This window comes from Pongo pygmaeus, chromosome 10 (genome assembly GCF_028885625.2).
Source record: "Pongo pygmaeus isolate AG05252 chromosome 10, NHGRI_mPonPyg2-v2.0_pri, whole genome shotgun sequence".
In the NCBI taxonomy this organism is placed as follows: domain Eukaryota; kingdom Metazoa; phylum Chordata; class Mammalia; order Primates; family Hominidae; genus Pongo; species Pongo pygmaeus.
This window is the reverse complement of record NC_072383.2, coordinates 21,070,616-21,087,935: the sequence shown is the minus strand read 5'-3', so window position 1 is coordinate 21,087,935 and position 17,320 is coordinate 21,070,616. Positions and strand designations below refer to the sequence as shown.

Here is a 17,320-nt window from a genome sequence, read left to right as displayed (position 1 = left end):
ATGTGATCCCAGGCAGTCTGCAACTCTACAGCCTGTTGTGCTCCTAACCATTAGCTTCTACAAAGTACCATCTCATTACTGAAATCCAGTTTAAAGCTATTCTTATCAAAACACTCTTATTCCTAATGAAATCACCAGTAGGAATTAAGATAGGGCAAAACAACTCCTTGAGGGCAGTGTAGAAATCACTGGGAAGTTTATATAGTTAAACTTCATGACCTCCTAATTCCAAACTCTGTATTCACTGAAACTACAGAAATTGTGAGAGATTTAAAATGATTTAAAAAATAAAGTTTTTAAAATAAAATTGAATTTTTATTAGATTTTGGTGCACCCATCACCAGAGCAGTGTATACTGCACCCAATGTGTAGTTTTTTTTATTTATATTCAAAAACTTACTCTATGAATGAGGCAAAGTAGAGGGGAGTATTTCAGAACCTGAGTTCTGAGGGAAAACAAACCAGCTAACCAGGTTTCTGGGCAGGGGCTTGACTGAACTGAGTAGAATTTGAGTAGAAAGCCAGATATCAGACAATTGGGGGGAAGGGAAAAAGAGAAGGATAAGGGAATCAGTCTGTAATTTTTAAATTGTTCCTTGGAATGCAAGAGTTCGTTTGAGGGGTAGTTTTTCAAGAACAGTTAAGTTTCAGTAATTTCTAAAATTAACTATTTTTCCCTCTGCATATTAAGATTGTGGGAGAATGCTATTTCTATATGTATTTCCCTTTATTCTTTCACCTCTATACTCCATCATAAATTGACTCCACCAGTGCACTTGTTTTTGAGTGCAATCAAAAATCACATTAAAAATAAATGTTTCCATTTACAAATAGACAAAACCAAACACAAAAATGAAAAAAGTCTATGGTCTCAAAACATATTCCTATAAATATCAATAGCTGTAGTTGCAATAAATATTGTTTCAGAGTCTAGCTTGTAACATGGATCAATGGTGACAAACCATTCTAAGTTTAATTATCTACTATATAAGCGTATATATATTTTATCACTATAATTTTATTACAATATTCTGTAATATTTTAAAATAAATATAATTATTAATAACGCAGCATGTGTTATTTCCATCAAAATAATTTTGTATCCTCCCAGCACCTTGGAAGGCTGAGGTGGGCGGACCACTTGAGGTCAGGAGTTTGAGGCCAGCCTGACCAAGATAGTGAAACTCCATCTCTACAAAAAAATACAAAAAAAATAGTCAGGCATGGTGGTGCATGCCTGTATTCCCAGCTACTTGGGGCTGAGGTGGGAGAATCACTTGAACCCTGGAGGCAGAGGTTGCAGTGAGCCAAGATCATGCCACTGCACTCCAGCCAGGGTGACAGAGTGAGACCCAGTCTCAATAATAATAATGATAATAATTTCATATTCATTTTTAAAGTGACTAACCACAAAAGGATATTTCCTTAGTTCTTAATTTGGAGGCAAATGTCTTTTTATTAAAAGTTCTTTTTAGAAGAATCTGAATCAGAAAACAAAAACTTGCTAAGAGTTTGGAAAATTAAAAAAAAATCCCAACCTAAATAACACAATACATATTTTAGAACGTAGAATTAAATCTTTCAAAGGATCTTCTTTTCATTATACTGGTAGTCAATGAAGCTGTGCCCAGTTTTATAATTTTGGTGTTCCACAGTTTCTCTATAGATTTTACATTTAGAAATCTATGTACATGTACATACTACATGCTCAATTTCAAACAAAGAAAAAGTTGCAAAGTCTGTAATGTTGAAAATACATCTATGGATGTATTCAACTGGCTTTACAACAAATTCTAACATGAGAAAAAAAGTAAATGGTGAAGTGGTAGTAGACGTTTGGTTCTGAGCTGTGACGCATGTTCTCTTAGTTCCTTACAACTTTCTCATACAACTTTCTCATACAATATTGATACCAAGTATCAATATTACTTAGTCATGTGCTGCTTGATGACCCTTTAGCAAAACAAAACAAAACCAAAACCAAAATCTATTATTTTACCACAAAGTCATGAAAGTCTGAGAATTTGGGGCAATAAGCATTCTGTTTGGCATTAAGTTTTTACCCGCTATTCTAGTTAAATTTAATACATTCATCATATTAAACTATATAAACCATTTCTAGTTTGCCTTTATTCTGTTAATGATTAAGTCCAATGTTCTGAGTGCTTTTCGTAATTTTAAAAGAAAATTTAGAAAGAACTGTCTTCTGCTATTTTTTTCCTCAAACCCAAATTAGTTCATTGTCAGAAAGGTGGTTTGAAAATCTCAGTAATTAAACAAACCTAGAGCCTATAATTTTCTTGATAGTGAAACCCTCTATTTGCTTCTGAAAGCAGGCGGAGGACATGTCATTCTTCCATTTACTATTCATATTTCACCACTATCTTTTATGTGCTACAGTAGTTTTGAAAATGCCAGATTCAAGAGGTTAATTTATACCATTAGCTGTCACTTTTAGGAAACGCTTGCATATTTGCATGTTTGTTAGGAAAGCAACATGCGAGTGTGCAGAGGGGGTGAAGGAGCATTACTTTAATACTAGGCTGTACATTTATTCCTCTGACTTAGCACACATTATTGCTCTTGATGTCACAAAAAATAAATAGCAAAATATAATTTGTAGCAATTTTCCTAGCCCCATGATCAATAGAAAGAGAAACAGAAAAGAATCAGAAAGCCTTTGCTTGTCAAAATGCACACTAGTTCATTGATTGCTATGATCACAGTCCCTAATTTGACTAAATGCTTTTGGATCTGAGAATATTTTTAATATTGCCAGTGTGGTTATGACTTGAATTTTGAAATAGCCTTTTCTTCTCTTCCACCCCAAACAACTTTTATTTATCCTTTAAAGCCACCAGTTTATATGAAATTATCCCTGAAGGCTTCAGTCTATACAGATTTTTCTCCTCTTCAACTTTCATCTACTGTAGTCAACAGTAGACCATTAAAATGTCTTCCTAACTTTTGTGTGCCTTATTATTTTTTAATCCAAGTTGTAAGTTTTGAGGTAAGGAGCCATGTCTTTTGAACCCTACAGGAATTACCCAGCAAATCTTTCTTCCCTCCTCACAATTCTCTACCCCCAAGTCATGAGATTATTTAAACTGGCACAGAATCCCCTAAGAGGTGGCTTGTTACAAGATTAAAATATGAATTTAATTTAATTTAATTTAATGGTGAATTTCATTAAACAAATACTTCTCTGATGCTAACTATACAATTTTAATTGATTATAGTTTATGTTTATGTTTGTTTTTATATTTCCCAAATTTTGATCTAACGTGCATGGTCTCATTGGTACATCCCAAATACTAGGTTTTTTTTCCCTAAAGTTTTTGTAATTTTCTTTGTGAATTAATCAAATCTTGACCAGCCTTTCAGTTGGTACTTTTCTTTCTGTGAGAGTTCATTCCCACTCCAATTTCTATAATACATGGCTCTTCAATTGTTTTTTCTCTGCAGTCTCTCACATTTTTCTCAATCCCTTTGATTGAGCCTAAGAACCTTTGATTTTTACCAAAGCATTACCTAAGGTGCAACTCTGAATCATTGTATATACTGCTGACTGCAGAGTAGAAAGATATTCAGAACTGGTACCCAGAGTGGGCTGTGGCTGTAAAGTATCCCAACTACATGAGGCAATAGGGGAAGGGCCTGAGAGCTGGTGTTGAGGAACCTGGCATTAGTGGCTGGAAAGAGGTAGTCTATGTGACACAGAGAAGGAGCATATGGTAACACCGCTGTCTGCAATATTTCGAAGGTAGATGAAGGACTTAATGGACTTGTAGCTCTACCAGAGAGAATGGACAACAGGATGTAAGTATCATTTATTGGTTACTGTGAGCTGTATTTGACAAGGTATAAGAGACAAATGAGCTCAGAAAAGACTAGATTTGTTTGCAAGGATGAAAAAAAGGGAATAGAAAGGTCCAAGAACACGGAAAAGGCAACTGCTTTCCCTTCTTAAATAGCAGAAGAACTGAGAAGGGCACTGAGCTAAAAATGCATATTTCAACTCAGCCTCAGTAAGGGTTAATCAAGATGTGGTCACCACACCTGTTATAAATCCTCTGAATGGATTAAAGTGTTTAAGAGCAAAATCAAATTAAGGTTATAGTACTCAATATATCTTTTCAGTTGGATAGAATAACTCAAGGAAAAGAGACTAAAAATTCTTTTCTCATGGAAAATCTTCTAGGGTTTCCCAACAAAGCCTGACAGTCTGAAATTATCATTACCTAAATTGGGAGTGAGAAGCACAACACCTAAAGGACACAGAAATACAGCAAATCTTAAAAGTACATCCAGGAAAAAAAAAAAAAACTGACGGTGCAATTATTAGCACACAAAACTGTACTGAATTAATTTTAAAAGGAGCTATGGTTTTGAGAGTATTATACTATGAAAAGAACACTATTCAGTACCTAACACAACTCTTAAACTCCTAAAGACTTACATATAGGAAGTGATCAAATGAAACTGCAAAGCCCCCAGGATGGCATCCTTTCCAATGCTCGCTTTATAGGTGATGATCATAGAAGATAATCAGATCAGGGAGACCAGGGAGAGTGGGACCAGGGGATCAGAGAATGATAGACAGAGGCTTTCTCCCAGGAAGCGGAACCAGATCTAATAATAATAATTTAAAAATGTATCTAGCCCTAGGATAAGGGACTTTCAAATAGCCTCCCAGTAAGATTTTGGAATGGCTTCAGGTTAGTGATGGTGTGTGAGTTATTTTCTTCTCTTTCAAATGATAGTGCTTATTGTGATGATCCTATTTTCCACTTGTGCATTAGTGAGTACTACGTGTATGTGTGTGTGTGTGTGTGTGTGTGTGTGTGTGTGTATAGTTGTATTACTCCAGAATGTGACACTTAACTGCCAAAGCCATACCCAATAGAATTCTCCTTCCTTCTGCCACGGTGATTAATAATGTCTTAGGCGGTGGCTGCCCCATCATCTCTGTCTCAGAGTGAGGACGACACAGAACAGAGCCCTAGCCAAAGTATGGAGCAACAAATCAACCTCACTGTTTTGAGAACTGGGGTCTGTTTAATACTGCAGTACCACCTTGCCTATCCTGACACGGTCCTTGAATTGAAAATAAAGATCATAAAGAATATAGCTTATTTATGAAGCCTTCTCCGGGGAGCATATTAGACTAACTCCTGCCTTGTACTCTCTTGGAATAGTGTGAAACTCCTAGAGACAAAGTGAAACCTACTGCATAAGTAATATTTAAGAATTTCTCCCGACTTCATTGACCCTAACCTATCCAGTTTCTCCCTGGAACATGTAACGAAATGAGTGGAATTCCCACAGGACTGCCCCTGTCCCACTCTGGTAAATTTTTCAAACCTACGTTTGTTACTAGTTTGTTTCTGAATTCACATCTCTACTTTCTTCCCATCTTTTGAAAACTACTACTTCAATTGTCTTTATATTTTCAACAGCTTTCTCTTAATTATACAAGAAAACAAACGCTTCTCCCCCGGCCCGCCCCGTGTTTGGTAAATAAAATGACTGCACATTTCCTGTATGTATTAAATTCCATTTCTGTGCCACAGAACACAACCGCAAAATAAAAGAAGAAGAGATAGTAGAGGTAATCCAAGCTGGATTCATTATTTTTTAAAATTAATAAAACTGGAACATAAAGATGGTATTTGACTAGTTCAATATAATGAACATGAAGAGATTATTTGACTGGTCCAAGATTTCCCAGCTCATTTGGGGCTAAGCCAGCTGGAATCTGAGTTCAGGTCTCCTGGTTTCCAGTCTCGTTCAAATTATACAAAAACGCACATTAAACTGAATATGCGGTTCAGTTTCATGTGTGTTGACATTACTTGACAGTTCAGTAACACTGTGAGGAGAGGGACATTAAATGTAGCAAACCTTCTTTACTTAAAATCCTTTGATTGTTCTTTATTATCTACTGGGTAAATTCTCAGGTCCTTAGCAGGGCAAACAAGGTATGTATCAGTGATTCCTACCTAACCCACCATTTCATCATATTTCAACACTCTTGACCCACACAGACTGCGTGCTCTAGAATGCTGTTCTTGGCCATGCTGACCTAGTCACTGGGCGCCCAAAGCACCACTGTTTCACACCTACTCATGTTACTTGGCTCTAGCCAGCTCTTTAAAATTAGAAAACTCTTCTGCAATTCCTTGTTGGGGTTGGGGGGTGGTTCATGTATAATCTGAGTAGTCTTTATTCCAGTTCCTACTTGTTACCATGGGAAGATTTAATATTTTCCCCCTCTAAAGTACTTCTAATACAGTGGTATTGCATTTGCTGCATCTGTGATGTACTGGAGGGTGCTAACTCCTCAATCTCTTCATTGTATTTGGGGGACCTCACCTGGTTTAGTTAAAAAAAAATTTCATGTTTCCAACTTATCCTTTTATTTCTTTGTATAATTCCATGTTACTCTCTAGGTTGCTGAATCTTGTATTCTGACAACTGGACACATTCCATTTAAAAAACGAGAAGCCAATCTGAGCCCATAATAGCACATGGCTAAGGGAAGATAAATAACATTCTCATTATCAATATCTTTTCTGTAACTGACAAGAAGATTGTTCTACTTGACAAATTATATTTCTGTGAATATCCATAAATTGAACACACTTAAAATGAAAACTATCTAACTTCATTTCCACCAACGAATGCTTAATGCTGAAAGTCAGTTTCTCTTTTCTGTTTATTGCTAGTAGTGGATATAGTCCTTTCACATCATGTAAGACCAAGGCAATTCTTATTTCGTTTTCCAGATATCTTAATTCTTCTGCCAAACTACTCATCCCTCTGTTTTTAATTAGTTGTATATAGTACTGTCTTTATTTCAGGATGTTCACATCTCTATTTTAGTCAATTTTGCTATTTCCTGCCAATCTAACATTCAATAGATAATATAAAAATTGTAACATGAAATAGTATTCACACTTCAATTAATACTTGAGACTAATCTTGTTTCCAAATTCCTTGCTTTGGAAAGGTAAGATAATATTTTACTCCAAAACCATATTTAGAAAACTTAAAGACTGGTAATGCTAAAATTTAAGCAATTCTCTCAATAATATTCATTTCATAGATTAGTATAATAAAAATTCAAATTAATAATTGTACATTCAAAAATAACTAAAAGAGTATAACTGGATTATTTTTAACACAAAGGATAAATGCTTGAGGGGATGGATACCTCATTTTCCATAATATGACTGTTACGAATTGCATACCTATATCAAAATATTTCATGTACCCCATAAATATATACACTTACTATGTGCCCACAAAAATTAATCAATTTTTTAAAAAGTTCAAATTAAAATATAGCAATAGGTTTTATGTATAAGTTCTTTGTGTATATATACAACTATTGACCAGATTTCTTAGTTGTTTTGCATTGGGTTTTGTGATACATTTTTTTAAAAAGACCCTTATTTCAATCAGGTGTATAAGAAACTAAAAATCATCAGATTAGAATTTGTAACTTGAGCTCATTTATCAGATTAAATCAAGAACTTTGAGCTTAAAAAAAATAGGGGGATGAAAGAACAGCCTCTCAGTGAAAATTTATAAACAGCTAAAATGAACAGGACCTTGTGACCTAACTGAGAATGAAGTAGAACTCTTTTTCACTTGGATGAAAGTCTGTAGATGATCCCAAACAATCTTAGAGAGTAATATGTGTTACCTATTAAATTATGTGCTACTAGGTTAGATTCCCAAATGTTCCCTGTATTGTAACCAGTAGATAGCTGATGGTTTTAGAAGTTACCTAATCAGCTAATACACAAATTGTACATCAAAACCAAGCTGCAAGGCAAATTTATCTTAGAGTTAAAAGTTATTTTTCTGTAATTGTTTATTTAATCAGAGCTTTATTTTTCCCTCCTAATTTTAGTCAGAACTTTTTCTTATAGCTTAATCTTAATTAATTTTATAGCTTAATTTAAAACACTCTATTAGCCATAATGAAAGAGTTAAATAAGATAAATTAGGTAAGCTAAAATTTACTTAACATTTTGCTTTATGCCAACTAATAAGAATGTCGATTTAAAAGTAAATCCAATTTTAGTAAGAACAATTTTGTCTTAATTTCTTTCATAAAATATAGGATATAGGACATCAAAATTACTATTCCCACTGAAAATTCCTAAGGAATACTTTGTGGATAATATTATATTCCTCCTCATAAATTACTTGAAAAACAGGCATTCCAACTTAGACAAATAATTTGTCTTACTCATGTAGTCAAAGATAACTCAATAAATAGTATGTCCAATGGCATTTATAGAAACTTGGAAGGAAGATACTTCCATTTGGGGGCTTGGTTTTGATGCCATCTCTTGAGTATGAATGAAATCTGTGTAATGGTGGGATCCTGCTAACAATCATTTTGGTAGAATAGATTATGAGGCAGTATAATCTCCCTTTACTGTAGGATGATATTGAGATGTCTTGCTGTTTGTGGGAGAAAAAGATTAGAAGATGCTACACATGCTATATTGGGGGCAGTGAGACAAACGTGACCTTGTAAGTTGATCCTCTATGGCCCAAGGGCATCATGTAGTCATTTTCTGAAGGATCAGAGAAGAGAAGGCCTGGGCTCATCACACTGAGTATACTTGTATAGCATGATATATAGGTGTAGCTGGTGGTGGTGGGAGCAAGATGATGATGGTGATGGTGATGGTGATGATAATGATAATGATGAAAGCTATTATCTAAATGAGAGTGTTTATTCCACATACTTTTTTTAAATGTCTTCCAATGTATTGTTTAATTTAATGTCTTCCAATGCATTGTATCCACAGAAAAAACTTTCAAAGTAGATACTGACTCACTTTCTAGATGAAAAAGCATTACTTCCAAAGGTTAAATATCTCACTAAGGTCATATATACATTCTATGGTGGACTTGGAATTTTTATTATTTCAAAGATCATTCTCTTCACCACTATACCAGACTGTCTTTGATTTCAGTTAGCATGAAATCCTGCAGGACTATACTTTACAATGTGTAATTTCATGAAATTCCAGAAAAACTTAATTATAACCTTTTGCTTTCACAGATGTGCAGTTTTAAGAAGACCAGGTATAGTAAATTTTACCCCCATGGACCTGGTGCTGGTTAAATGAGAGGTTATATGACTTTTAGAAGTCTTCCAAAGTTCATATTCAGAGGTAATTTCTACTCCAAATAAACTAACTTAACAGTCCCGCTGCAAATGTGGTGAAGTAGAAAGCTTAAAGAGCTATATAGGTTTGGCATGGAACTTCTTCATGTACTGGACATAATAAATCTAATTTACATAAGGCAGGCTTGGAAGCAGAAAATGCAGGGCTATATTTCTGTGGGCTGAAATCTCCATTTTTTTTGGTCAGAAAAGCAATTCTGAAATTTTTTTTTTTCCTGCACATGTACAAGACTGTTTGGAAAAACCACTACTCGAAGATTGACCTTGTAGTTATTCAAATTTCTGAGACTCAATTTATAATCTTTATCACAATGTAGGGATTATGTTTCTAATTAAAATTCAGGTTTAGCAAATAATTAAATAAAAATGAATTTATTTTAAATGATCATAATTAGCAACAAAATAAAAATTGAATCTTGACCTTATATGGTAAAGTGTTTGGATATCTTCATGATAAATCACATCTTAAATATATCTTGGGGAAGGGAATATAGCACAGAAGAGACAAAAGTGGCTTTTTCAAATTAGAGCAGTCTTACCTCTTGCATTTGTCCTGCATTTGAACACAGTCTTGCATCTTAGCCTTGCATTTGAACACAGTCTTACCTCTTTCTAGCTCAGTGACTTTGGCAAGTCATAACAACTGTTCAAGTCTGTCTCTTCATAGGTAAAGGTATAAAAATAATATCTAGAATTCTAGAACACGAGCTTCATGAGAAACAAAATTTCATCTGTCCTGTTTCGCATGGAACTGCTTCACCACCAGCGCTGTGCCTACACACAGGAGATGCCCCAAAACCTTAACTGAATAAATAAATTATCTACTCTCAGGAATTATTTTGTAGATTAAAATAAATTATGTGAAAAAAGTACTTAGCACAATATATGGCAAAAATACATATTCAATTAATGTTGCTTTCTTTTTCCTTTAATTAATTCAAAGTATATTTTATGTATTTTATTTTAAATCTTTTATGTTTTGTTACAGGAAGCAATGAAAAATTACTTACAAAATAAGAAAAACTTACCATCAAAGTCAGTTTTTAAAAAGACACAAATATCACCAGTTAAGCACTTTACTCTCAGATGAACCAACTCCCAAGTTTGGAAATTTCAGTGTGTTTAGAAATGTAGACTAGTCATTTGACTGGTAGTTACTGATGAATGCCAATCAATACAGTATGGGGGGAAGATATTATATATTGGCATTTCTGATTTGGTATCTCATACACTTACAAAAATAACTTATTCTAAGTAAAACATAAAATACATGCACGAACTTCAGAATTGGAGGGATCGTGGCAGTGAATAATCTTGTTCAAAGTACTAAAATCACTTGTATAATTTGCATATTTTATATTTAAATGACTTGTCTGCTCAAAGAGTTATTCTTTCAACAGATGTTTAGTATCCCCTTCTACTGTGACAGGGTATTATATATTTTATTTTCCTTCATAAATTTTAGCATGAAACCTCAAAAATTCTAAATATGCTACTAATCCACGAGGAAAATAGGAAAAAATGCAGGATGGACACTCAATCTTTAGATAAATGTAGATTTGGTGCTAGATAAGGATTATAAAGTTTCATGACACTTTAGTATTTTACTGAGGTGGAAAGATCTGGTTTTTATTTGGAAGTTTAGTGAAGAGTTCTAAGTTAATAAAATATTCTGTTTAGATAGTTTTGTAACATCTTAAAAAATCATTCTAGAACTTTTACTGGGAAGTTTTTTGGTCCCAGGTCATATTTTTGTACCTCATTAAAAATTAACTAAAAATACATTTAATAAATACACTGAGCCAGTTTATTATAAACTTGATTTGGATTACTTTCTGAATTTATTTTTAAAAGGCTTTCAACTGTCCTTCTCTAATATAATTTCTGTTGAAAATCATTATAGAACAAAAAGGTTATTCATACCTTTTCCCAGTAGAAGCTCCATGATTTGGAAAATATCGTCACCATGTATAATCAGTAATGAGATGTTTTTTAAAGTTCAGATTCTGTTAGACTGATTCTCATTTTTTTAAAAACATGCTTTCATGAATACTGATTGCAACTCCAGCTATCCTCCAATTAAAAGCAAGGCCACACCATAGTCAAATAGTGAAGTAGGTTAAATGAAAGTTCTGTGTGCTCAAATTTCCGATTTTATGCCCCACTCTCATTCATTGATTCAACATTTCCTGAACAACTTATGGGTGGCAATCACTATTGGAGAGTCAAATGAAGTACTTATTGGATACGAGAAGCTTCAGTCTAGTGGGAAATTTTGCATAGTGTTCTAAGTTCTATGATAAATGCATTATGGATGTAAAATGTGTTACAAAAACAGTGCTTAGAGTTGGGACTCAAATAATGTTTCAGTTGTTTTTTAAGAGGGATTTAAGATTTATTAAAGGTTGAAACAATGTACTTGTAAAGGCACAGAGGAGTGAGATAACATGATGCCACCCAGAGTACAGGGTATTTGATCTACTTTAGATAGAGAGGTAAGATATTGGTAGAAAAGCTAGGAGTCAGAAAATAACAGGCCTTGTTTTGTTTTCCTGAGAGTTAATCAGAATGATAGGATTCAAGTTTAGGCTTTGGAAGTAATTCTAAGTATAAAAGTAGATGTAAAGGGCTTAAAAGGATCATGTATGCAGTTGCGAGTGTGGTGCACTGCACAACTCCAGGGGGTCATCATTCATGCACACTACAATGTGAATGGCTCTCCTTGGAGTTTACAATATTATTGCTGTGGTGCCAGAGGCTGTGAGAAGAGAGACCTGTATCAATCCTCAATGCTGTTTCCCTGTCTTTCAGCACAGTACTTAGTACCTGCATTTATTTTCCCTCATTTCCTCATCAAACATTATTCTCATTATCCTTCATCTGTACTAATGAATACATGACTGAGGTCAGTCTACAATATAAGCTACCACAATTCATGGATGAACAAACATGAAGTAGTAAAGAAATTTAGCTCTAACTCTAGAATTTTAGGCAGAAGTAATACAAAGATTACTTTAAGTACCGAAATCCAATCATCATCCATACTGACACATTTAAGTTGATGCTATCATAACATGAACACTTGTCACATCACCTGGGAAACTTCTTAAAAGGAAGACTTTTCTAGTTTCATCTAAAATATTGTCCATCAGAACGTCTAATAAGTTCACTAGCTGATACTGAATGGATACTGCTAGTCCATAGGAATGACTGCTTTAAAAACAGCTCCTCAACGGGAGCTGACAATTCTAGTCTGTACAGAAGTCAGCCTAGATCTGAGCTTAAGACTCATGGTTTGCCTAGATTTGGAAATTTCCACTAAATGAAGAGCATAGTTACAGGACTCTTCTCTGAGGTACACTGAGACACATGATAATTTAGGAGATTAAGATTTTCGTATCTTGGTCTGTTCATCACTGTTCAGAAACAAAGAAATAAATGCTTATGAAGTTGGCTCATCTACTCTAACAGACACTTCTCTACGCACAATAACATAACATAGTTATTGTGTCTACAGACACTTCTCTATGCTGGAGTGCAGTGGCACAATCTTGGTTCATTGCAACCTCCACCTCCTGGGTTCAAGAGATTCTCCTGCCTCAGCCTTCCGACTAGCCGGGATTACAGGTGTGCACCACCACATTCAGTTAATTTTTTGTATTTTTAGTAAAGATGGCATTTCACCATATTGGCCAAGCTGGTCTCAAATCACTGGCCTCAAGTGATCCACCAACCTCGGCCTCTGAAAGTGCTGGGATTATAGGTGTGAGCCACTGCGTTGATAACTTAAGAGAGCACAGTTTTTCTCCCTCTCTTGTTTTTCATCATAAGTTCTCTTTCATAAGCTAAACTTCCACCTCATCTAGGACACTGTTTCTAGACATATTGATTGTTTATGTGAGTGCATCAGCTTTTCAATATCCTCCTTGAAATTATGTACTCAGAACTGAATTCAACACTGCAGAGATCATCTGGCCAGTGCAGAATTTATTGAATTAATTATTCTGTTCTGTATGCCATAAATACGTTAGTGAAGCCCAAAGCGGCACTTGCTGTTAGAAAAGCCGTATGATATTGGGCTTGACGTCAATCCAAATTTTTAAATCTTACTTTTTGTTTCTTCATTTGCTTATGAACAAATATGCAGGTACTTTCCATACTGAAGTTTTATTAAAAACTTAAGTGCAACATTTTATTTTCTCCTATTGAATCTTCTTAGTTTAGTATTTTAACTGAAGGTTAATGAGAAACCTTTCTGAATCTGTATTCTATCATTCATACATTAGCTACATATTCTTCTTTTTGATGTCAAAATGTAAATGTGCATTATGAGGGGCATATTGATTAATGATAAAAATATTAAATAGGGTGATGCCTTAATGGGTTTTACAATTCTTCTCTTATCCTGTGATTTTGTTCTGCAAAAACTATTCTGCTGCAAACAGGACAATCCTTACAAGGTTATGAAAGAAGAGAGAGATATACTATTGTAACCCTAATTCCCTCATAAATAAATAAACTTTTAAAATAAAAATATATAGAACATCTTTATCTTTTAAGCTCTTAAAGACATTATTTATATACAATGTACAGACAGTATTTGTAGAAGACAGTGAAGCAATACATAATATCAGTTTTCCAATTTCATAGTTTCTCTAAATGAAGCTGATATTAAGAAGTTTATCTGGTGACCATTATAGGGATGATTTTTTAAAACATGATTTCAAAAAGACTTTAAATGTGGTTACCAAAGTTAGTATATTTGGAAAAGAATAATGTTAATAAAATATCTTGCATTTTTTTGTATCTCCATAAAGATAATGATTTTATTTTTAATATAAGGCATGCTTATGACAACACTCATTCATTTAGAATAACCCATTTATACATGCATATTTATTAATATGGTGGCTATATGCCAGCTTTTTCCAGGTGGTATTAAAATAGATATTACTTGTATCCACATTTATCAATGTACTCAGCCTTTAAAAATTAAAATCAACCAATTTTGCTTGTCTCTTTGAAAATTAATCCTTTCCCTTTTCTCTAATTCTTTTCCATGCTCTCTAAACTACTTCTTTATCCATATTCTCTAAATTCCCAAAAGGTCAAACATAGTAAAATAAATTTAATGAAGTATATATCTATTAATGGGAACAATGTATACATTATGAAAAAGTTTAATGAGATTATTTCTAAGCAGCTGTCTAGCTATCAACAAAAATACTGCATCAAATACAGAAAATTTTAATATTCATTAAATCTACCTAGCTTTCGTACATTATTCACTATACTGTGCTGTATGTTTGAAATGTTGTGTCACACGAAAAGAGAGACAGCTTCAACCATTTGATATCTAGTATAACAAATAAGAGCCTCTCCTTTGCTTCTAGCTATGCATATAATGTGTATAACACTGTTCATTCCCCAAAATATCACTTCCTATGCTGTATCCACTGATTAAAAGTTCCACGACCACCAGTGCATAAAATGATGAACACAGAATGTCTTTTAAACATTTAGAAGCCATAGATGTTATTTATATCCCTATTTTTCCCAATTAATATTGGCAGAAATTCACTCCAGATAAAAATAGTTGATGTTTTAAATTAGTTAATAATGTCCATAAAGCACTTATAAAGGAACTTAACGCTAAATGTTATGACTTTTATTAAAAGTAAATATTAATGCTTTTCTTTTAGGCTAATAGAATTTGTCAAGAAGAAATAACACAGGAAGGGGAACATCAGACTTCAGGGACTGTTGTGGGGTGGGGGGAGGGGGGAGGGATAGCATTGGGAGATATACCTAATGCTAGATGACGAGTTGGTGGGTGCAGCGCACCAGCATGGCACATGTATACATATGTAACTTACCTGCACGTTGCGCACATGTACCATAGAGCCTAAAGTATAATAATAATAATAGTAATAATAATAAAAAAAAATTAAAAAATAAATAAATAAATAAATTTCAGAAATAACACCCACATAAGCATCTCTTATTCATGAATAAGTACAGAAACTAGATGAATTCTAATGCAATATCTCTATAAAGTTACGATGTTAGTGATGCACTTAAACCTACAATGCTATTTAAAGAAGATATTACCAGTATATCATTTCAAACTTGCACTGAATTACTAGCAATACTCATTGTAATAAGAAAAACGAACAAATACTTTTTAAGGAAATCTCAGTTTGGTATGATTATCATTGTGAAGTTAAAATAATGCTTTTTTCCTCTCCTGTCTTTTTCCATAAACAAAAGCCACAGTGCCAAGACCAAAACATAAAAAACAGTAAAATTATATATTTTTCTTCTTTTTGAACAGAAATAGTAATGCCAAGTTCAGTTTGTTCCGTTGATTTTAAGCCAAATAAATGGCAAAAAATAGTGAAAAGCCTGGTCATATCATGTGTCATAAGCTTCTATTAAAGTCCTTATGTAAATTTCAGATCCCTAAGCTGCATGAGACAGAATCACTCCTGAGCTCAAAAGTTCCATGTGATAAGAGAAAAAAAGAAAAGAAAAAAGGGAGGAAGTAGGGGGGAGCAGTCACATGCCTAGAGAATGAGAACACATGTTCCTGTACGAAAAAGTCAATATTTAAATACCATCTTCTCCTTAAGTAATGACAATATGACAAATTATTCCTCATCCAGTAATTTCAGTTTACAGTCAAAGTAATAATATGCTGTCCTACAATAAGGTATCATGGATATTAAAATGGGGGAATCTCAACTTAGCTTTACGCTTTCAAAACAGAAAAGCCTGAAACCAGGGGAATAGCATAAATAAAACAAAAGGCTTCTTGGCTTTATTATTCATGCTTTAGATATAATTTCACTAATTCCTCAAGGGCTGCTATATTTTATTATGGATTAACAGATTTCCTCAAGACACACTGGTTCAGCAAAGCTTACTTGAATAAATGAAACTCTAAGTTCATAAATTATAATGTTTTCATTTATTTTAGAAATATTAATTAAAAATTCACTATACACAGGGTTACCATAATCAGTATAAAACAAAACTGGCTGCTGCAAATTTACTATTTAGCAAAACTTGTTTAAAGTCATGCTGTATTTCTCCACGAAAAAGAAAACTAAATTGTCCTAGGATTACATTTCACAAACTTATAGTTAATTGGAATACTCTTTAAAAACTCATGCAAAGGCCTGAAAATGCAATAATCGTGCATATACTACCATATTTTTGAGGCACCAGAAGAGAAATGTCACCAAAGTTATGGCACTAAGTCACTGTAAACCTGAATAGGGACAATGGGCAGTAAAAGTGGAGTTAAGACCTGTCAGTCCCCCAAATCATCATTCATTCCCAGTATCCAAAAAAAAAAAAAAAAAAAAAAAAAATTCACTGCGTGTTTCTAACTTCAATATGGCTTCAATGGCCATGTTCTTTTTGCTTCATGAGATGGTCTTTTCTATATTTTCCAATCATCATTTTTGATAGACAACTTCTTTCCACTCCTCTGCTCCCAGTCCTTTGAGAACTAGAGCTTTTATATCTGTTTGCACTTCATCTTCCTGACTGATCATGATGTAGTTTATTTTTGCAATTTCTACTCCATCTGTTTGTCTCACCCACGATTTTCTGAGGTTTTTTTCTCCCAAACTTAAAAAAAAAATACTCTTTTAAGTGTGTATCGCTGATACTATGTAAACAACTTTCTCTAAATTCAGGGTTAAAATGATTTGAAAACAAAGAATATGATTACAAAATTCTAAAATCGAAATAGTTGTAGAGATCCAAGTGGAAACTGTCACCCAGAAGCATTTAAACACAACACCACAGAACTCAGCAAGCAAACTATTTTGATGCAAGTTTGATGACCTGCAGATTTCCAATAAAAATAAGCTTTAACTTGTAACACTTAAGAGTTTTCCAAGAATTGCTTATTACACAATGCATCATCACCAAAAAAGGGGAAAAAAAACTCCACCAAAAAACAAAAACAAAGTTTTGTGATCTAGAAAATCAAATCTGACAGGAAGTTTCATTTTTTGACTTTTAAGATAATTTTAGTTCATTAATATCGCTAATATTATTCCAGGCGTTTTCTTTGTAGTTATCAGCCCT

At 33.7% G+C, this 17,320-nt stretch overlaps 1 protein-coding gene across 7 annotated transcripts in view; it reads right to left on the bottom strand.

The window, feature by feature from the left end:
* PDE3A (phosphodiesterase 3A) overlaps positions 1 to 17,320 on the bottom strand; it is a 306,681-nt gene that overhangs the window by 94,081 nt on the left and 195,280 nt on the right. Inside the window, exon 1 of one of the 7 annotated variants that reach the window (XM_054443424.1) lies at positions 11,141 to 11,233. The exons of the other annotated variants lie outside the window; for them this stretch is intronic. Within the exon in view, the coding sequence (XP_054299399.1) occupies positions 11,141 to 11,185 (45 nt within the window). The 5' untranslated portion in view covers positions 11,186 to 11,233. Of the gene's footprint in view, positions 1 to 11,140; positions 11,234 to 17,320 lie in introns of those variants that run through there. 7 annotated transcript variants of the gene reach the window in all.